Genomic DNA, 22,500 nt, shown 5'->3' on the forward strand with positions numbered 1-22,500 from the left:
AACCGGACCAGACTGTCTGTCCATCTACCCTAAAGCACTGTGCTGAGCTGTCTCTGGTGTTTACAGACATTTTCAACACCTCACTGGAGACATCCCATGTACCAGCCTGCTTTAAATCCTCCACCATCATCCCACTCCCAAAGAAGCCACGGACCACAGGACTTAATGATTACAGACCCGTCGCCCTGACCTCTGTGGTGGTGAACTCTTTTGAGTGCCTTGTGCTTTCCCACCCCGAATCCATCACAGAGCCTCTCCTGGACCCCTGCAGTTTGCCTACAGAGCCAACAGGTCTGTAGACGATGCAGTAAACTTGGCCCTCCACTTCATCCTCCAGCACCTGGACTCCTCAGGAACCTATGCCAGGATCCTGTTTGTGGATTTCAGCTCCGCCTTTAACACAATCATCCCAGCACTTCTGCAGGCAAGTTCTCCCAGCTGAGCGTGCCTGACTCCACCTGCAGGTGGATCATGGACTTCCTGTCTGACAGGAAGCAGCATGTGAGGCTGGGAAAACACGTCTCTGACTCCCGGACCATCAGCACCGGTTCCGGTTCAGAAATCATCACCCTGTATGAGTCCCCAGTCGACTCTGTGGAGTCCTGCCATTTTCTGGGAACCATCATCTCCCAGGACCTCAAGTACGAGCTGAACATCAGCTCCGTCGTCAAGAAAGCGCAGCAGAGGACGTACTTCCTGCGGCAGCTGAGGAAGTTCAACCTGCCAGAGACGATAATGGTGCACTTCTACACCTCCATCATTGAGTCCGTTCTCACCTCCTCCATCACCATCTGATACGCTGCTGCAACCACCAAGGACAAGGGCAGACTGCAGGGTGTCATTCGCTCTGCTGAGAAGGTCATTGGCGACAATCTGCCATCTCTCCAGGACCTGTACGCCTCAAGGACCCTGAGGTGTGTGTGTGTAAGATTGTGGCTGACCCCTTCCACCCCGGACACAAACTCTTTGAAACACTTCCCTCTGGCAGGAGGCTGTGGTCCAACAAGGCCAAAACCTCTCGCCACAAGAACAGTTTCTTCCGCTCTGCCACTGGCCTCATCAAGCATGGGTGTACATTATCCCACTTATTTCATAGCTACTTCCCAAATAATTGAATGCATTGGCTTAGAATATTGATTCAAAATTATTTGATTACTAATATGCCAAGAGCTTCTGTTCAGAAAAATAATTCATAGAAATGTAGCTAACAGTGTGCAATGTGCTCCACACATGACATTATTTACTCTTATAAATTAATTAATTGTGTAATTAGACATACTGTCGACATTGGGGAGTTTAGTATTGATGTCTGCAGTGTTACAAGGGATGTGTGGTTGCCTGTTTCAACAGTGACTAGTAACAGATCAGCGCTAACAGAATGCTGGCATTGTCATATCGTAACATATAATTGTGCAGGTTGACTTATCGAGAAAACACAGCGACATTAAAATAATGATGAAAGAATGATAACATTACCATTATTTTTAATGCTCTTAAAGAAAAATTATATATATATATTTTTTTTTATATCTAATAAATAATAAACAAACAAATTTATAAACATTTACATTTATAAATATATATACATATATCATCGATTCATTTCAAATTTGTGGGACCACTGACTGACACTGAATACTGCCACTGTTAAACCTCTCCATCCCTGCAATTGCCTCGACAACACCGCAGTAACAATACCCATATTCGTTTTTTCACACACACACACACACACACACACACACACACACACACACACACACACACACACACACACACACACACACACACACACAATCCCCCATAAATCCCCCCGCCTCATATCAAAGGATGAGAGGTTGCCATAGAAACTGTATCCCATACTGGTGTAAGATTTTTCGTGTGTATGTTGTTTTGTTTGCAGTGTGTGTGCAAGAGTCAGCGTATACATCATTAAACTGCTGTGACGGTAGGCTGGATTTAGGAGGATGTCACTGGATTATGGCTCACACATCCACGTCTGTGAAAGCAAACTGATAAATGTCAAATGACGGAATTTTATACGCAACACACCTTTTTTTGCATCTACAAATTAAAAGTAAACACAGTACATTTGCTAACCATCAACCAATAACATTTCTATCATCGATGTTAGAAATGCATCGCATTTTGATGAAACCTCACAAGACTGGACTGAATATTCTTACGTACATACTTGATGCATTTAGAAGAAACATGAGCCACGATCACACACACACCCACAACTTGTGATATATGTGTGTCGTGCATGTGTATGTGATTGCTTGAGTTTGTTATGTGAAAGCATGTCATGTTATAAGGGGAGTTGAGGACAGGTCAAGTGGACCAATAATAGACAGGCGGTCTATAGGAAAACACACACACACACACACACACACACACACACACACACACACACACACACACACACACACACACACACACACACACACACACACACACACACACACACGCTGGACTCTCAAGATGTCTCCTGACCTAAATTCGCACTCACACATAAAGCTAGAAAAAGACGCTGTTATCAGTGTGCTATAATGCGCTGGATCCATTTGGATTTTGGCCTCAAACACGTCGGGGCTCATTGATTAAATTTGGGTACCTATCCAAGCCACAAACGTTGTGCCCCAGTGCTGAAAAAGGTGCAATATACTTTTTTCTTTTTATATTATATTATATTTTTATATATATATCTATCGTTTATTGTCAGGTTTATTTTATTGTTAATTTTAGATGTACTGTATTGTATATTGCCACATTTTTCCATCCATCTATCTATCTATTGAATCAGGGGTGCCCACACTTTTTCGGCTTGTGAGCTACTTTTAAAATGACCAGGTCAAAATGGTCTACCTGCATTAAAAAATGCTAACTATATTTATTTATATATATACTGAGTATACTTCATATATACAATATTTGTTGGCGTACCTTGCATCACTGCATAAAACCTTACGGCACAATATAATTAAATACATTTTTGGTCACTACCTTAATGTGATGACTTGCACTGAATGGAGTTGGCCAGAGTTGCATAGTCCGGAGTGTAGCTGCTGGTAGCCAGCCTCAAGCAGGCTTCCAAATGATCATCCGTCATGGTGGAACAGTATTTGGACTTAATAACCTTCATGCGGGAAAAAGCTGACTCGCATAAATAAGTAGAGCCGAATAATGCAGTCAAGGAGGTGGCACATTTCCCTGATGTTAGTGTACTTTTCCTCTGTGAGTAAGTTCCAAAACTGTCCATGAGCCCTGGACTTAGCTGAATGTCAGCCTGTAGTGTCACATATCATCCTCCACTGAAGAAGAGTTCAGGTGAAACAGTGTTGCAATTTTTGATGTGAGTGAATCAACCTCAATATCTTCCCTAAATGGGTAGCAATTGGCTTGAGGAAAACAAAGTCTTGAAACTGTTTGTCAAGGTCTGACAGACAATTTTCAATCTGCTCTGTGTAGCACGCACTGTCAAGCACTACCTTTGCGATCTACTGGTCGATCAACCGGTCGATCACGATCGATGTATTGGGCACCCCTGATCTAAACTGCACTTCAGCTAATGGCCACTAGATGCTGCTCCAGAAAACCTCCTACTGCATGCTAGTCAATGGACAGTTTACATCTTCCAGTTAGTGTCTTGGTTGTGATTTAGAAAATTGTTCCATAAGGAGGATATGAGCTTGAAGTAGTTGAAAATAATCACACTGTGGTATTAAAGATACATGTATCTACTACACAAATACACAAATATCCACCACCAAATATCTTAAAAAAAAAACACCAATAGCTATAAAAACACACAACAGGAATTTAGGCTGCTCTGGGAGCAAAGGGTGAGGGGGGGGCGGATTTTGCGGAGACATATTTCTACTGTGTGTGCGTGTGTGCGTGCGTGTGTGCGTGTATGTGTGTACTCATATGTACACTGAAGAGAGCGATAGTGTATGATCAACCATCTCCTCTTCGGCCCCAGAGAGCAGAGGAAGAGAGCAGACGACAACACTCTGGACAGCTGTTATGCACGGTTTTAAAATTTGCATTTTGGAAGCAAACTGAAAAAATGTACCACCATCGTGAAACAAATATATGGTGAGGGGGTGGTGTGGTTTAAGCAGCCACACCTGTCTTTGGTCTAGGGAATTTGGCCTGGGATCAGAGGTGGCTGAACGCCTGTTGCTCATCAGAGCAATTAACGGGCAACAGGTAAATCGCCTATCCCCACACACACATGAGGAGAGCCTCTGCCATGACATGTGTGTCCATCTGCTCCTGAGAGCCCAGGCCTTTCATAACTTTGCGCTATAGTGCGCTTCAACAGAAAGTATAAACTTAGCAATACTAAGTGATTTCATGTTAATATATCGTTTTGCTAGCGATCTTAAGCATTTTGAAAAAGTCAAGGAAAATCGTGGCGACCTATATTTCTCGTGTTTTTGCGGACTCCCTGTTTTAGAACCTCGAAATCTCAGTAGCCCTCAAGGTAACTGCTATCAAGTACTGATCAACATTGAATGATAAATATATATTTTTTAATATTAAGTCTTTGTTTAGGATCTCATTGGGTAAATGTGAAAATTGCGATTAATCACACCAACTAATATCGGGTATTTTATCGCAATTAATTTTTTGAAACATTTGACAGCACCCTTTTTAATAAAAAACTTGGCTTTTTCCATCACTTTAATTTGCTTGTGTCCACAATCTTTCCACAGGTATGGACAGTGAGGGTCGTTTTCCAGCATTCCAGAAAACAAAAACACAGCGACTTTTCAGCCTTTCAACCTTGAGTTTGCGATTCCAAATGAAAATGACTGGCCAACTGGTAAAGCCACTGTTCTATTTTGCCATTGTTCATTTAGTTTGTTCATTTCCTCTCTTCTGTTCCAGCCCCAATAGGAAGATTTCCAGCCGAGCTTTTGGACGGTAGGTAACCTCAATCACTGTTGAGAAACTTGGCACTCTGCTGCACCTTCTCCCCATGTCTTTAGTCTATTTTTTTTAAATGTGTTCTCTCTCTCTCTCTCTCTCTCTCTCTCTCTCTGTCTCTCTCTCTCTCTGCCTTCTTCATCCTTCCTTCAACCGCCCAGTCAGTTGTTCCAGGCCAACCACAGCATGTTCAGCTCCAGTCAGGGCAGCAGCATGGAAGACTTGTTTACTGACAGCATTGACTCCTGCGACCTGGATATCACAGAGAAGGTATCAACACACACACAAAAACACAAAAATCCACACACACACACACACACACACACACACACACAGACACATACACACAAATGCATACGGTACCTTCTCACACACATTGAGGGATGGATGGATAGTAGATTTATTACAACGAATGCACTTTCCCAATGCCTTCTCCTAATTTTGCACGTTTTCCTAATACGTTTTTTATTTTATTTTATAGGCAGAGTGGCCAGCTATTCTTAAGCTATAATGAAATTGACGGTCGGTCATTTTGTTTTACCGCAGGTCAGCTATCTGGAGAAGAAGGTGACCGAGTTGGAGAGCGACAGCCTGGCCAACGGAGACATCAAATTGAAACTCAAACAGGAAAACATACAGCTGGTGCACAGGTACCGATACTGTTCAGTGTTTCCCCACAGACTTTACTTGGGCGGGCTGTCCAGGTGTATTAACAGCCACCAAAGTATATTTGGCGACCCATTTTAGCATTTTAATTTATTTAATTTTTTATCTGTCCGAGAGAACAACGCCATCTGTGATTGATTAATGCCATGGGCACATTACACAACTTTCGAAGTTGTCAGATCGCTGTACTGTTCATGCTACACAACTTTCTGTCCCTGTCTCTGAATCTTGCAGTCTTGTGCATTTTACACTACATGAGTGATTGGCGACAGGGGGTCACACATTACAAGATCTTTCACCTGGAGGAATCCCCGATGAGTCTGTCGAGTCTCTAAACTATGTTTTGTCAAGAAAGCACACCGAGAATTGACACCGGGAATGACGCAATACCGTGCATGGGATTATTTATTTTAAAATATATTCTTGATCACTGTAAGAAAACAATTAAAAGCATAATTTAAATAAGAAATATATTAAAAACCTAGGGAAGAAAAGTAAAATAGTATGTTGTGTGTTTCTGGCTGCCGCCAACCCACCCACCCACCCACCCACCCACACACACACACACACACACACACACACACACACACACACACACACACACACACACACACACACACACACACACACACACACACACACTCACACTCACACTCTGTCTGCTCTCTTTTTTTTTTTTTTTTTACCTGTGCTGTCAGCATGCTGGGCATACAACACAGAGTATTTCTATGACATTGCATACAGACAGACATATATGACAGAGTTAGTCTGCAAGTGAAGTTCTCAACCTGCAATGCAACTCTTTATTAATTCTTAAATCATCAAGAACTGCTGAATTAACTCTGTCCTGTGGATGACCTGTTGAATGACAAGAGCCCAGGTTTTGGTTTTAGAGAACCACCACCAACCCCCCTCTTTGGAGAACGATTTATCATGTTTGGGTCTAAAAACAACTGATGACTACTCCTAGAGCGGGAGAATCACCATGGGTGAGACAAATAAACATAGAACCAAACAACATTGACACAAAAACACCAATATTGGACGACAACATGGATTGAAAAACAGTTAATTATGTCCAGGAAACTGTAACTACAACTGGTCACGTGGCCTCTTCCTGTCATAGTTATGACAGTAAATGAGGGAGGAAAGGAGAGGAATGCAACCAAGGAGGGTGCTGGGGTGCACTCCAAGCAGGTGTGGTGGTGTGTGCGTGTGTGATGGGACCACCTCTGTGTGTGTGTGTGTGTGTGTGTGTGTGTGTGTGTGTGTGTGTGTGTGTGTGTGTGTGTGTGTGTGTGTGTGTGTGTGTGTGTGTGTGTGTGTGTGTGTGTGTGTGTGTGTGTGTGTGTGTGTATTTTGAAATAATATTTGCTATTTTCCGTCCAGATTAAAATGTTGTTTTTTCATCTTTTCTTTTTAGAACTCTTCATAGCACAACTTTGTTCTCTTCTTAATTATTGGGAAACTTACCATTATTCTGCGGCGTCTCGTTGTGCTTAAATACAGGGCAAATATATAAGCCTTCCCGATTCTTGTCTCGTTCGCTTGGATGTATCCAATAAGAGCTGTTTTGCCGAAGTGTAAAAGACTCGATAAAACTCTGGATGATGAAAATACACGGTTTGCGACAATGTTGTTAGCTTCCCTTTTTCCCGTGTTGTGCGTATGTGTGTGAGCAGGGTCCATGAGTTGGAGGAGCAGGTGAAGGACGCCGAGTCACGGGCGGAGCAGAACCTAGAGGAAGAGCTCAGGAGGCACAGGGAGGCCTACACCAAGATGGAGAGAGAGCGCAACATGGAGATAGACATCCTGAGCAACAGGTAGACACACACACAGCCTCCCGCCAATGAGCTTACTACTTTATACTACACCGTAGTGTTTGAGTTGACAACGATTGCCGCATTCCAAATGGCGTATTAGCATGCTATTTAGTATGCCCAGTTAGTGCTTAGAAATATAATGCATGTTTTCAAGACAGTGAGATCTTGGAGCAAAGTGGTAAGTTTCTCAATAATAAATCGTTCAGTGAGGTTCTGAACAGAAGGCCTGGGTTGAAAAAGCGTGTGTGTGTGTGTGTGTGCGTGTGCGTGCTCTCTCTCTCACAGGGTTCAGCAGCTGGAGGATGAGAACGGAGAGATGAAGATTAGCGTGTGCAGACTCAAGTCCCAGATGGAAAAACTGGATCAGGTGAGATTTGTCAGAAAGGGTTGGGGTCCTAATTATTTCCGATGATTATTTCTCCCTTGTTCGTCGGAATGACAAACTGGCGAACAAGAACGCAACTTCTAAATTCTGTCGCGTATGTTCACGGCTCCCATCTTGGCAAATTCTGTTTTTTATTTTATTTTTATTTTTTTACGTATATCTTCCACAAATTCAGACCTGAAGGTCAATACCAATTTCATCTCTGTGTGTCTCTCTGCTGAGATAGCGACTGTCTGCACGCTCACTGTGTTAGCACAATGCATGGCTGGAGGGGGAATCAACTAGCCTAGCTCCTGTGAAATAAGGGAAACAAACCTTTTCAGCATCTCAAAAGGTTTTTCGCTTACGGGAGTTGTTGTTTTAAATGCTGTTGCATTCTATACAACTATTTTTGTACGACTCTCCATCCAATGGAACGCCTGTGAAACTCAGCAAGTTGATGCTGTGAGGTTGCCAGTGCAGTCAGCTGAGTTTTGTTGACAGTAATGTTCTAAAATTCATTTATTGCTTTTTTTACACTGGGGGAAAAAAAACATCCCTTTGAAAGTCTTCTCAATTTAATTTCTTATTTATTCTCTGTCCGAATCCTGAAACCCTGTATCCCCCCCCATCAGGAAAAGCAACGGATGACGGACAAACTTGAAGACGCCAGTTTAAGGTTAAAGGACGAGATGGACCTGTACAGGAAAATGATGGACAAGTTATGGCAGAACCGGCACGAGTTCCAGAAGGAGAAGGAAGCCATGCAAGAGGTGGGACGCGCGCCAACAGTTAACCTGGGGAGGGATTTATTTTTTACCTAGACGACCAGTTCTACCTCTCAGGAGGTAGAGCTGGTCGTCTAGTAATCTAAAGGTTGCTGGTTCGATCCCAGGCTCCTCCTGCTAGCATGCTGTAGTGTCCTTGAGCAAGACACTTCACCCCTAATTGCTCCTGATGGCTGCGTCCGTCGGTGTTTGAATAATTGTAAGTCACTTTGGATATAAGCGTCCGCTAAATGTAATGTAGTGTATATGATAGGGGCATGACCATTTATAGACAGCAAGTGAACTGTCAGTTCTTGAAGTTGATGTGTTGGAAGCAAGAAAAATGGGCAAGCTTAAGTATCTGAGCGACTTTGACAAGGTGACAATGTGGTGATTGTCAAGACTGGGTCAGAGCATCTCCAAAATGGCAGGTCTTGTGGGGTGGTCCCGGTATGCAGTGGTTAGTACCTTGCAAAAGTGGTCCAAGGCAGGGCAACCGGTAAACCGGCGTTATGGGACATGGGCGCCCATGGGCTCAATGCACATGAGGTCCAGGACGTTAGCCTGTCTGGTCCAATCCCACAGAAGAGCTACTGTAGCACACTGTTGCTGAAAAAGTTAATGCTAGTAATAAATAATGTTATGATAGAAAGGTGTCAAAACACACAGTGCATAGCAGTGCAGACCATTTAGAGTTCCCATGCTGACCCCTGTCCACCATCGAAAGTGCCTACAATGGTTTGATGAATCACATTTTCTTCTACATTATGTGGATGGCCAGGGTTAGGGATCCGATCGAGCATTTGTGGTATGTGCTGCAACAACCAGCCCGATCCATAGGAGCCCCACCTTGCAACTTACAGGACTTAAAGGATCACCAGAAAGACCTTCAGAGGTCTTGTGGAGTCTACGCCTTGACAGAGCTGTTTTGGTCACACGAGGGGGAGCTACCCAATATTAGTGGTGGTTTTAATGTTGTGGCTTAATTGGATTACAACAAACTAAGTCAGATAATATACTAGGCTATATAATAGTATATGATCGAATAGGCTTTGCAATTATTAGGTATTCAAGATAGTTTGAACAATTTCAGTGTTTTATCTTAAAATAATTTTAAAGGCATTATGAGATTTTCTGTATTAACGAATCAGTGTCAGTTCAGTTCTTAAACATTTACATAACCAAAGTTTGAAAATGACAAATCAATTCATGCGTATATTTTTTTATGTCTTTTAACTGATACTACCTCATTGCTGTATATCTCACAAGCTTCTAATGTCACCTTAAATCCCAAACTACTTGCATGTGTCTTTAAATCCAAACAAATGACTAACCTTTTATAGGTTGTTCTCATCTTTTGGACAAATTAATGTAACTGCTGGTAAGTGAAGTGCATTACCAAACATTTTTTTCTCTTAAGAAATGCACATGTTTAAGAAATTGTGTTTAATATTGCCATTAATGTTGCATTTTAATCTTAAATGTATTAATTCAGAGCAATGTTCTTAAACCATTGTGCACACCAGCATGCTGTGAGAGCTCACCGGGTGTGCCATGAAAACGTTTCAAATTCCACTTTATAAAAATAATAATGGAAATTGGCTGTTTGGTGTTGCTAGATCAAAATTGCAAGGCTGCACTAACTCATGTGATTCATCAGTTCCAGCCAGAATAGCAGCTCTGTGTTCCTCAGAACAAATTTCACACCTAAAAGCGAGCGTCTTGAAGCGTCTTTTTGAGATTCAGTTCTTGACAAGTCCTTCGCTAAAACAAGTAGATTTTTTGTTCATTTGATTCATAATTATAATTATAGAACAATAGAATTTAATTGCGTGCCGTGACAGAAAAAAGGTTGTGAAAACTCACAGAATCCTAATTTCATAACTGTCACAGTGGGGCTAATCTTCAAAAGTTAATTTGTGTCTCAGGGCTAGTCCAAATAGTGAACGGTGATTTCCTGATTGTGAATCTTAACTGTTGTCTCGTTAATCCCCCGCCCTCCAGCTGATCGATGACCTGCGCCGCGAACTGGAGCACCTGCACCTATTCAAGATGGAGACGGAGAAACCCGGGTCAGGCAGGGTAGAGTACAACGCCAGGACCCGGGAGATCGAAATGGAGCACGAGGTCAAGAGGCTCAAACAGGTCCGTTACACACACACACACACACACACACACACACACACACACACACACACACCTTAATTAATTTTCCCATTGATTAGAATGCAAAGGCAAAAAGTCGCGTCAGTTTCACTTCATCATCAATTTAAAACTATTTTAAGCAATATTTCTGGAGTAAGAGTTTGTCTGCGTCAATCATCATTTTCTTGAATTTCGATTCCATTTGATGGTTAACGGTTGGATAGAATGGGTGTTCCATGGGAATTCATCTGAAAACGCTTTCGGCAACATGCTCATAAAATAAAACCCTTTGGATGATTTTCATTTCCGAAAACATCCATTGCCCCCACCCCCCCACCCTCCCTCCCTGGCCCTCGCTTATCTCCTTGTCATCATCTCCTCAGGAAAACTATAAGCTTCGGGACCAGAATGACGACCTTAATGCCCAGATCCTCAGCCTGAGCCTGTATGAGGCCAAGAACCTGTTTGCCTGCCACACAAAGGCCCAGTGCCTGGCGGCCGAGATTGACAATGCGTCCAGGGACGAGGCAAGTGTTGGAAATGGAGTCCTTTGGGGAAAAAAACATTTGGCCCTCTGTTCATCTGCGTCCATCTGTTGATCAGCTGGGAGGTTTATTTAAAAGCCACGTGTAGCCAATTTAATTTTCTTCATTCCACCTCAGTTTTTCTCTCATGTGGAAACCGTCGATAAATACAGAAGATTCTCACCCACAACAGGTTGCTAGCGAGCCCATATATAGGCCGCTAGTTAACCTTTTGCTTGGTGAACCGGTCAAACAAAAGGTTGTTGTGGAGGATGTTTCTACTCTTCTCACATTTATCTCTGGAACATGTGTTAAATGACCGTATTATCACATTTTATTTAGAACTACTTTTTGCTATTGCCGCAGTGCATCCGACGCCTAACATTGGCTACAGTAGGTTGCCTTTACTCTTGGGCGGTGGGGAAAAAATGAAGCAGCGCAACTTACTGTTTCTTGTCTCTTACGTATGTGTAAATGTAGGCAAAAGAACCGATTTGCGGTGAAATTATTTTTTGTTCCAAATGTTTTCCATGTCATCATCCCCAACTTTATTGCTCTCTCTCTGTCTCTGGTTCTCCTCTCTTTGCTCTCTATATTAGCTGGTAGACGCCCTGAAGGAGCAGGAAGAAATCAACTTTCGTCTGCGGAAGTACATGGACAAAATCATCCTCGCCATTCTCGACCACAATCCCTCCATCTTGGAGATAAAGAATTAATACACAAGCACGACCACACGCACACTATCCTTGTGAGGACCTGCCATTGACCCATTGACGACGATTGTTCCCTGTTTCGATGCTCCTTTCCTTAGACCTTACTCGACTCCAACCTTAACCCCAGAAGGGACGGGGGGGAAATGTAGACACCTTCAAAGCTAAACTTTAGTCCCCCATAGAGTTCTTCCAGTGGTTACAAGTAATCCAGATGCCATTCCAATGGTGGCGAGTGCCCCCCCCGACTGCATTTGAGAACTGTTGACAGTGAATTATCAGAGAGAGAGGTGCACATGTTCATCTAAAACGTTCCTCCTCCAACCCCTTTAGAAACCAAATAGAGAGATTAACAAGCTCCTTCAATGAACGGTTTGTTATCTTGAATGACTGGAAACGAGTAATTTTGAGAGTCCAAGCCACGAAAAAGCACCTGGGTGGACGTATTCTGTGTGTTCTACGTCTTTCACGTGATGGTTAGTCGTGTTGCGAAAGGTTTGAAAGATACGAATCGCCCAAATGAAAATTGAACCCCTATATTAATTCACTTAAGACCAAATGGTGGATTAAAAAAAAAAGTAAACCTTGGACTTGATCACGATTGGTCAAAAAAAAAAAAAAAAAAAGTAAATAAATAAGTGTGAGGAAAAGCCGTTCTTCTTGTTGTGGTAGAGTTTGGATAAACCACTATGAACGACATTGAGAGCGAAAGCATAAATCACAACGTTTCAATGTGTTTTCGAAATGAAGCGGCGCAATTTCAAGCGATGAATTGACAATCGATGATGGGCCTGGATTTATTTTGTACAACACGACTGTCGATGTGCCGATTTCAATTGGGTAGTAGAAAATGTACGAGTCCTCTCCTGAAATCAATCTGTTTCACACTCCTATTTAGGCAAAAACATTTCTGAGCATACGCCCGTGTACAAAAAGTGACAATGAAAACATGAAAATATGTATTCTGATTAGATGTGAATTTGGCGTACCTGGGGGTAAAGGGGGTAACAAAAGTGATTCCACGAGAGGTGGTCGTATACGGTTTAAAAAGAATACACAGCCACCGTCTTGCTCTTTACTGTGTAAAATCCCTTCTTGACTTGCACCTTGTTCCTGTATCTGCCGCATATAAGACGCCATAGGCAGGTGCTCACTCGATGTAGGCGTTCACGTTGAGTGTCACAGGCCCGTAATAATCACACCCAGGGGCGACTGTTGCGAAAGCACCATATCATTCGATGAACACAAAACTAGTTTTGCTCAGTTGCACAAATCACCTCTGTAGTTCCTTTTTTGTGGTTGTTTTTGTCTTTTGACCTTGTCACTCCCCCACTGTCTTTCTGCCTGTGCGTCAGAGGTGTCACACAAATCTAGATATATTTTTTTTCTATTTGACTGGTACAATATAGATTTCTACCATTGTATGATTTTGTTTTTGTATTTTTTACTCAATATCTTGACATTTTGCTTTCTTTCCATGCATTGTAAATGTTTGTACAGAATCTTGTTGCTATTTGCATTCACATGCCACTCATTGAATTAATGAAGCAAAAGAAAATGTTTCTTTTTACAATGTGAAAAGCAATGGTTGGCCATCAAACTATATCTTACAAATTATACCGTATGTGTTACCTGTGTATAGTATAGCACATTTGAGAGACGTTGAAGCCAAAACATTTACTTTAAAGCTTCCTTTAAGTATAGATTTGCCATTGTTCAACCCAAGCCAGAACTGTCCATGGCACAACCTCCTTGAACACTTTACCACTTTGCTGCAGCTTCTCACTGTGCTTAAATGCAGTTAAACAAAAGTTTAAGCCTGCAGCAATTGAATGAAATGTGATTTGCCCTCACTCAACACATACTACAAAAATGCACTAAGACACTTGAGTTTTCCATTCAACATGTTTGGGGTTTTCTTCAGGCTTAAACGTTTTCCCCATTGGACGGCATTTAAACGCAATGAGACGTTGCAGCAGAGTGGTATGTTTGTAGTAGTAAAGCTCGTTCGTTCGTGTAGGGCTACACAGGCAAGTAGTAAAGCGATGTTGTTCTATGAATCGTTGTTAATGATGGGAACCAACATTTTAATAAGGCCTGAGCTAAAAAAAATACCCAACCTATTCTATAAGGGGTTCAAAGCGAATGCTTAAAAAAAAAAAAAAAAAAAGCTTAGATGCCTCAATTTAAGAACTGATGGTCGGCCTTAGATGTAGAGTTATTCATAATTATGTCGGAATCACGCACATTTTACAGGAGCTCACTGATTTATTTGTTCTTTCACTTATTGTACTTGAGATGCGGCACTTGGTAGCCACATTGTACAGAAACTACATGTGTAAATAAAACTTGGAATATGCTTTGGCATGACTACGTCTGTTGTCTGCTCAGTTTGCAGCATTCGGGTGTGAACAATGATGTGCTGAGCCCACTAACATGTACTTATTATTAGTTTTTTGGACAAAAGTGTCTGCTAAATAACCATTGTAATATAATGTACGACCTGTTAGACTATCGCGTGTTAATTGAGAGGTGTGATATTCTTGAGTTAGGACAAGATGTAAAGCCAAATGGTTGAGATTTTTTGAAGGCACAGTTCTATCTAATTACTGCCAAATAGCAACCACTGAAAGAGGGCCATAGAAACTACACCAACATTGTCAAATGTGGCTGCTCCAAGGCTTCATAGCCTATGTGTTTATCTATTTTTGTACAAACTAAAATGAAAACCCGTTTGGGCATATAAGCAGTGTAATTCACAGGGCAGGAATTGTGGGGATTGGACAGACTGCCTGGACTGCAAACCCTTGCCAAAACACTTAAGTTATTATACCTTTTAAATAGATTTATGTCACCCGGGTTGGGAACCCCCCTGTGTGAACAACAGATTATATTAAACAAGAGAAAACCAGTAGATGTAAAAAGAACATTATGCGTAGGCTCAGGAGCCAGTGAGGATGGGGTGGCAGTTTACCACCACTTGAGGGAGTTAAAAGACAATTGCCAGGGCCGCTGATCCAGCTTTGCAAAAATGCCTACTGTTTGCATCACTGAAATGCCGATGTCCACACAAACCGCTAAAGGTGCGTTCGTCAAAGAAATATCTGAAAAATTATAGAAGATTTTGACTGTTGACTGCTGATCACATTTTTCCCCCTTTAAATAACAAACTTTGTTTCATCCGCTCACTCCCCAAATCCACATTCCATGACAAAGGCATACAGGAAAATATAGGGATGAGCTTATTGGGTTATACTTATAACCCAATACCGATAAGTAAGCAGGTTAAAATAGGCTAAAAAAGGTCGGAATGCCTATAGCTTAAGAAAATCTATTTTATTAAAAAGGAAAAAATCCGATAAGTATTACTAATAAAATGTAGTCAATACCACATCAGGTTCTTCATTTTGATACCTAAAACACAAATTTATCCCTGTGACCGGCCATGCGAAAGGGGTGGGTCTTTTTCATATTTACATTTGAAAATATGTGTAAATATGAATAAAGATTCACAACATATTCCTAAAAAAAGTTATATTTTTATTAGACGGGGTAGGTCTCAGCTATGGGCTTGAACTACGAGATCTCTAACAACTTAAGAAAAAATTGTTATAAGTGCGCGTTTGTATTTTTGTGTGCTATGCAGAGCTCCAAACAAAGGCCCTTTAGCCCTTTAGCTCCCCTCTCTCTCTCTCTCTCTCTCTCTCTCTCATCTCTCTTCTCTTTTTCCCTCCTCCTCTGCCAGCTAAAAATATCGTATTCTTTTTTTTTTTTTTTTTTGCCACGTGCATAGAGGCCTTTCATGTTGCCGGCCACTCCGGAGTGCGTCAACCCTGACGTCAATACAGGTCAGAGAAAAGGGGTTTCTGTGGGGGAGGAACATACTATGCGTGGGAAGGAGGACGAAGAGTTGGAGGCATGAGGGGGTTGCCTGGCTCAGGGGTTTCCAAACTGCAGTCTGTGCGGTCTTTAATGGTCATCGAAGGAAGTGCCCTATACTGTATATAGTGTATGTCCTGCAAAGTTAGAAATTTCTCACCGTATGTCCACCAGGGGGAGTTGCTTCACTGAGCACTAACTTATCCAGTGGAGCCAAAGGACCCAGCCTATGTCGATGGTGTATACCAGGGGTGGCCAACCAGTCAGAGACTAAGAGCCACTTTTTTTACCGTGTTACTGCAAAGAGCCACATCATACACATGGGCACACATGAACATCACCCCATCCCTTCCTCACACACACACACACAGACCTCCGCTCAGCCAGATTTATTGTAAATGTCACACACCAACATGATAATGACAGAAATTGACTCCTAGCCCCCGCGACCCGACTAAGGATAATCGGTTGAAGATGGATGGATGGATGGAGTACTAAGACCACAGGCCAGTTATTTTCAACAATTAACATTGTGTGCACTGTCTCACACACACAAACTCTCAGTTCAACCAAGTCCACAAACAAAAATATAACATTGTGTGCACTGTCTCACACACACAAACTCTCAGTTCAAAAAGTACTGTTGTTTATTTATTCATAGAGGGGGGAATTGGACTTCGAGTTTAATGATAAGGATGTATTTTTTTCATGTTGGGTCAATTTATTCAATAGTGTCCCTTAAACCCTAACCTTTAAGAATCAGTTTTGGCTCTTGCCTACCATACACGATCTGATGCTTTGGCCATCCACATATACCTGGGACTAGGTGTTCCGGAGTCCTGGCCACATTTTTGAAAAAAAAAAAAAGTAAGTACTGTAAGTACTGAAAGTACTACGTTTCCGCGGTATACCTCTCAGTTCAACCAAGTCCACAAACAAAAATATAATAATTAACAATAGCGTTTTTCTCTTACTATGCATGTTGCTTAGTGGGACTTCTGGCATTCCTTGTCTTGAACAATGCTCTTCAAATCTGGCTTGTATTCCGTTGTTGCCACTCGAAGCAATTCTTTCACATGGGTGTCATTGACAGTATCTTAAGCGCAGCCCGTTTGACATTGGGGCATTTTTCCATTGGCACACTTCTCCAGAACTCAATGGTCCCTTCCCTTAAAGCAGCTTTCAGTCGGTCCTCCTCCTGCAGCTCGCGAGTCGCGACACACACACACACACACACACACACACACACACACACACACACACACACACACACACACCCCTCCAGCCCTCACAGTTCTCCATCGGAGATGTTCGATACGCAACGCAATTCACCGGCCGATCCATCTTATATGTTGACTACTAACCATGTCAATAGTGTTGAAAATAAACTTCCAAATTTTTTTGAATCTTATTTGGTGTTTTATTAGTCCTAATGCCGCGTTGACTTTGTATGGAGGCGCTTTTGGTGTAAACGCGGCATTTGGACTAATAAAACAGGCGTTAATGGGACATGACTCCTGCTGCTGTTCGCTTTGAGTAAATGAGGAAGTGATCCGCGGTGGAAAACGAGTGATATATCATAGCGATTTTATAATCACAATAGGGAATGAATGGCTGCGCTTTTTTTTTTCTGAGTTTTTGACGCTTGTTATGTGAAAGAGCCGCATGAAACCAGCCAAAGAGCCGCATGAGGCTCGCGAGCCGCGGGTTGGCCAGGCCTGGTGTATACTTTTTCAACTATACACAAAGGGAATGTCATCGCTGTAATGTTCTTGAAAAATACAATCTTTCAAACTCTCTCATCTCTTACTTCAGATTTATGTCTTCTGATGCACGTCTTCCGGTGCACGTCTGACATATACATTACGTACGTATATATTATTATTTAAGCGTTTTCCCCATTAGTTGGTTAGTTTAGCTATTCCTTTGTTTTGTTTTTTTGTTTTTCTCTCCCTTAATCTGCCTCCCCTCCTTGCCCCTCTCCTCTAAAGTGACCTTGGGTTTTTTTGAAAGGCGTTATATAAATTCAAGTTATTGTTATTATTTATTATTAAGAGTATTTGTTACCAAATTTTCACTGTCTATCCCTTCCCTGTTCTTACAACAGCAAAATAAACACTGGGTTTTATGGGAAAACTGCTTGAATGCAAAGGCCCATAACATGTAAGGAGCACAAAACCTGGACATACTGTATGGCCGGATGAGTCATATTTTGACTCCATTTCCTACAATTACATTTGTAAAAAGCCAAAGGATGCCAATGTCGGGCCAATGTCTGAAACCCAAACACAGTTAAGCCGACGGCCACCAGGGGCTGGAAATGCTGTCTGGTGCGTTTTTGGATTCAGTGTGAAGGGCAGTCACTTGTGTCTAATGATTCTGGGTTGTATAATGGCCAAGCACTATGACTTACTAAAACACTCTACTCATAATGTTCCATACCAGGAGGATGCACTTACCATGGCCTCTCTAGTCACCTGAGGGGACTTACAGTATGGGAGGTTCTGGAGTGAAGGCGATTTCCACCTCCTTCTTCACCCCAAAGAACTGGAGCTCTTCTTTTCCAGGAACGATGCGATACCCAACTTAGACTCAGTTCAGGACTTTATCACGATTTTTCACTGCATGTCAAGAAGGACTGCAGCTGTTTTGAAGGCAAAGGGTGTCCTTACTCATTATTTCGTCCTTAATATTAAGATTTTACTTTCCATTGTTTTGTCCACCCTTTGTACATTTATAACCAGTATGTATTCAAATCATAGACACTGCTTTGTTTTCTATCGACCTCTTACCTCAGCCTGTATTTTTGATCAAGAACCTACTGCAGGTAACCATTCAAGGAACAAGAACATGAGTTCATTCTGCAGCCTGTAGCCCTTGACGATTGTACCTCTCATACCCCTTTCCCACTGTACAAAAAACCCACTGACACCCACTAACACCTGGCTTTTGCCTTTAGTGGGAAAGGTTACAATCGACATTCATTCCCAGGACTAATGTCTCTGCAGTAGTCACAGATATTTATTGGCTCCAGTCCGATTGGCAGTGTTGGAAACATGACACGCTAATTTCCGCCCTTTTTCCAGTGCAATGCTTTGACACGCATTGAAGTTCTGGATGTTGGCGCATAAATAGATAGGGATAGCTGTGTGTCATTTGATCATTTCATATCCGATTGAGGCGTCAAGCCTCAAGCATGTCGATTGAGCATGTGAAGTTTGGGTGCATGCATGGAGAACCCCCATAATCCCCACTGGGATCCAAACCACTCCTGCACCGCCCCAAGCCGGCCTCCAAACTTGAGGAGCGTTTCTGCTCCCCGCCGTCAAAGGACCAGTGCTGTAAAAATGGTGGAGGGTTGGAAAAAAAGGGGCGGAGAGCTGGTTGCGGAGAAGGCCAGCTCTCCGCCCCTTTTTTTGTCCCTCTGCACCTTTTCCAGTGCGTTAGTGATGTTGAACGTGACACACCAGAAAAAAAAAACCAGAAAGGCACACTTGTCTACTGGCAATGGGAAAGGAGTCATCGCCTATTTTAGCGGCTTTTCCTGCATTTAAAAAAACCTGCATGTACACGCAAATTTTGGTGGAAAACCAGCATAATGCTGTGTTGGAGGAGCTGACCTCTACCAATTGTACCACGATACCTAATGAACTTTGCCATGGGAGACTACTGCAGCTCTATTCCTAAAATATATTTGTTGATAACGTCAATAATTGAGGGTTATATTTTAATAATTGAGGTGTCCCAGAAACAGGACAGAACATTTCGTAGGTCAACAATATGTGACAAAGAAATGAGTTGTTGCGACCGGACGGAATATTTAACAAACGCAAAAACACCCAAATTTGTCATCTAAAGTGTGAGTTTAGAGGCACACACCCACCCGCCCACCTGTCTCACAAACTCACTCATTCCCTCCCTCCCTCCCTCCCTCCCTCCCCTCAGTGGTACCCACATACACCCACACAAAAGCACGCACACACATAAAAACGCACACAAACACACCCTGGCTTCATACACAAGAGCCACATAGTTGCTAAGAGACTGATTGCAAAGAGGCAACGTTTCCATGGTAACGGCGGTGGCTGAGTCATCCGCACTGCAGTGTGTGCTCGTAACAGTGCATAGCTGCAAATGTTTGCGGATGCGTGTGCGTGTGCGTGTGCGTGTGTGTGTGCGTGTTTTCATTCATACAGACATTAACAGAGATTCTAGAAGCCACCAATTGCTAAACCTCAAGAAGCAATTCATGAATTTCTCCTGTTGTGTTTTTTTTAACCTTGGTGGTTTGGTGACCACAATTATTTATGTTCCTTTGGAAGAAAGGACCAGCAAGCTGAGGATGCAGTATTTGGCCTTCAAAGCCTTTTGACCAACTATGGAAATATTTGGTGTGTGTTTGAACATGAGAAGGTTTGTGTGACATAAACTTAAAAGGGATACGTTCTGAGGGGGAAATTGTCTATCTTACCCAGGTTCAGACGAGGGTCGATACCGATTTCATCCATATGCGTATGAAGTACCGACTTGTCGACCGCTGCATGCTAACTGTGTTAGCTCACTGCAAGGCTGCAGATGGAATCGACTAGCCAGCCCCTGTGAAATTAGGGAAACACGCCTTCCAACATCCCAAAAATAATCTTGCTTGTTTTAAATGCAGCGACATTCAGAATTTCTTTTTCACGCATGACTATTTATCCATCCACTGGGTGCAATTTATTTTTAATTAAAGATTTTTTTTAAATTCTTTTACTACAGCATACCCTGCTGCAATAACCCAATCCAACAGCCACCACCAAGCGTTTTGGACAAACGATTTTATCGACAAAAGTCACATTTTAAATCAATCATTAAATTCCAAGCTCCAGTAAAACTGTACTTTTGCAAGGGAAAAGGTGGTTATGATGACCCTAACGCTAATTCTAACCCTAACCCTACTGACCGACACTCAAAATCTAATGTTGGCGTTGGTTATTGGTGAGAATCAGCTTTGTTTCTCACGGGTTGCCATGGTTATTGTGACTAATGAGACAAATTGAAACAAAAAGCCCCCCCACAAAAAATAACCCAATATAACTTGATTACAAAACCCGAATGTTGTTAATGACATCACTGTAAATACACAGAATTAGAATTGGATTCCATTTGACGTCCATTCCTTAAGACCTACCTTAATGGAAACGTGCGTGCATTTCCACGGATACTGAATTTGTCATACCAAATGTTATGACTCCCCACCCCCACACACAGACACACACACACACACACACACAACCCCCCCCCCCCCCTGCATTATTAATAAGTGGGGGGTGGGAGCCAGCGCCTGCGTGCCGTTATCCTTATTCCGCCTTATTGCATATATGGGTTTTTTTTTTATTGTGTGTCAACAGGCGGCTTCCTTTTGTCCTTGTGTCCCTTGCGCACCGATGAGCTCTCTGTCCAGTAATGTGTGTGCAACGCGTCACGCCGGGCCCTTCTATTTAGTGGGTTGCTTTTTGTGTTTGCGTCTTTCTTGCGCTGGGTCTAGTTGCATTTTCGCGCGTGTCTGTGTCCACACGTACACGTGCGTACGTTCTCCGTGTGGGTGTGTATCTCCTTTTGTTGCTGAAGGGGCTGGGAGACCGAAAGCGCGGGTATGTCTCTATAAATAGAAAGACTCTCCAGTGCCCAGCATGAAACAGCGAGAGAGAGAGAGAGAGAGCGAGAGAGAGAGCGAGAGAGAGAGAGACATGGAGGACGGGGGTGAGAAACAGACGCTCTGTGCTTCGCCTTGCCTTGCTGTTTCTCTTCCTCATGGCCTTACCTCCCTGCCAATTGTGGATCAGAAGAACACATAAAAGAATTTGATTCAAAAACGCAAGACACCCAATGACGGAGACAGAGAGAGAGGGGGGGGGTTACCTCCGTGCCAATGTAAACAAGGGACTTAAAAGACGTTGGGTCTTTAAAATTGCGCGTGATGCCGTTTTCTCGATGTTGATGTCAGTGGGTGAAACCAAATCAAATCGATGAGTGCTACATGACACGGTGAACCCCTCTGATGCTAGGATGCTATTTAGCACCCCCAAATTTGGTATACAAACAATGTTTAGTACATCCAACACCAGGGTGGCGTCACGTATAGAGATGCAAGGCTCACCATAGATTTGTTCCTTGCGAATAAATCGTAAGTCCCATGCTGCATACTAATAATACTGCATACATAATAATATAACATTGTAGCATGCAAACACTGCACACTACACTGGCAAAACACGCTACACTGCAAAACATGAAGAGTTGAAGGTTCTATATGGTTTCGCTTTGTTACAGGAAGCGGTGCAGTCACTGAATTGTGATGACTCAAATTTGTTGGGTTTTATGACAACAGCGGAAGATTCCAATTACAAGGGAAAGAAACATATAGTGCAGTGGAGCAGTGCAAGCCTCTCGCTACACTGTATGTCTAGACCTTTCTCATATTCTGAGCCTTTTCCCTTTCGTCTGGCATTAACAGGCTGCTAAAACAGTACAAGTACAAGCAAAATTAATTTCAGTGCCCTACTGACCAATAAAGTTGTACCGTATCGTAAGTTGTCCTCACTAAACAACTAAGACGAGTGCCGTTCCTAGGACTAGGTCGTTAAGTGAATTGGTCGATAAGCGAGGACCCGTGTTATTTCACGTAAGGGGGCTTGGTGATTGCGA

The 22,500-nt window shown here is 42.6% G+C and overlaps 1 protein-coding gene across 1 annotated transcript in view; it reads left to right on the forward strand.

Moving 5' to 3' along the window:
- Window positions 1–11,940, forward strand: part of rab11fip4a (RAB11 family interacting protein 4 (class II) a) — a gene marked incomplete at its 3' end in the record, with an annotated part of 54,303 nt that extends 42,363 nt beyond the window's left edge. Inside the window, exons 7-15 of the mRNA XM_080009867.1 lie at window positions 4,897–4,932; window positions 5,097–5,205; window positions 5,482–5,585; window positions 7,284–7,424; window positions 7,710–7,791; window positions 8,424–8,561; window positions 10,560–10,700; window positions 11,084–11,227; window positions 11,824–11,940. Of these exons, the coding sequence (XP_079865993.1) occupies window positions 4,897–4,932; window positions 5,097–5,205; window positions 5,482–5,585; window positions 7,284–7,424; window positions 7,710–7,791; window positions 8,424–8,561; window positions 10,560–10,700; window positions 11,084–11,227; window positions 11,824–11,940 (1,012 nt within the window). The remainder of the gene's footprint in view (window positions 1–4,896; window positions 4,933–5,096; window positions 5,206–5,481; window positions 5,586–7,283; window positions 7,425–7,709; window positions 7,792–8,423; window positions 8,562–10,559; window positions 10,701–11,083; window positions 11,228–11,823) is intronic.
- Between the last annotated feature and the right edge of the window lie 10,560 nt (window positions 11,941–22,500).

The sequence above is a fragment of the Zeus faber genome (assembly GCF_960531495.2).
Source record: "Zeus faber genome assembly, chromosome: 11".
Classification (NCBI taxonomy): Eukaryota; Metazoa; Chordata; class Actinopteri; order Zeiformes; family Zeidae; genus Zeus; species Zeus faber.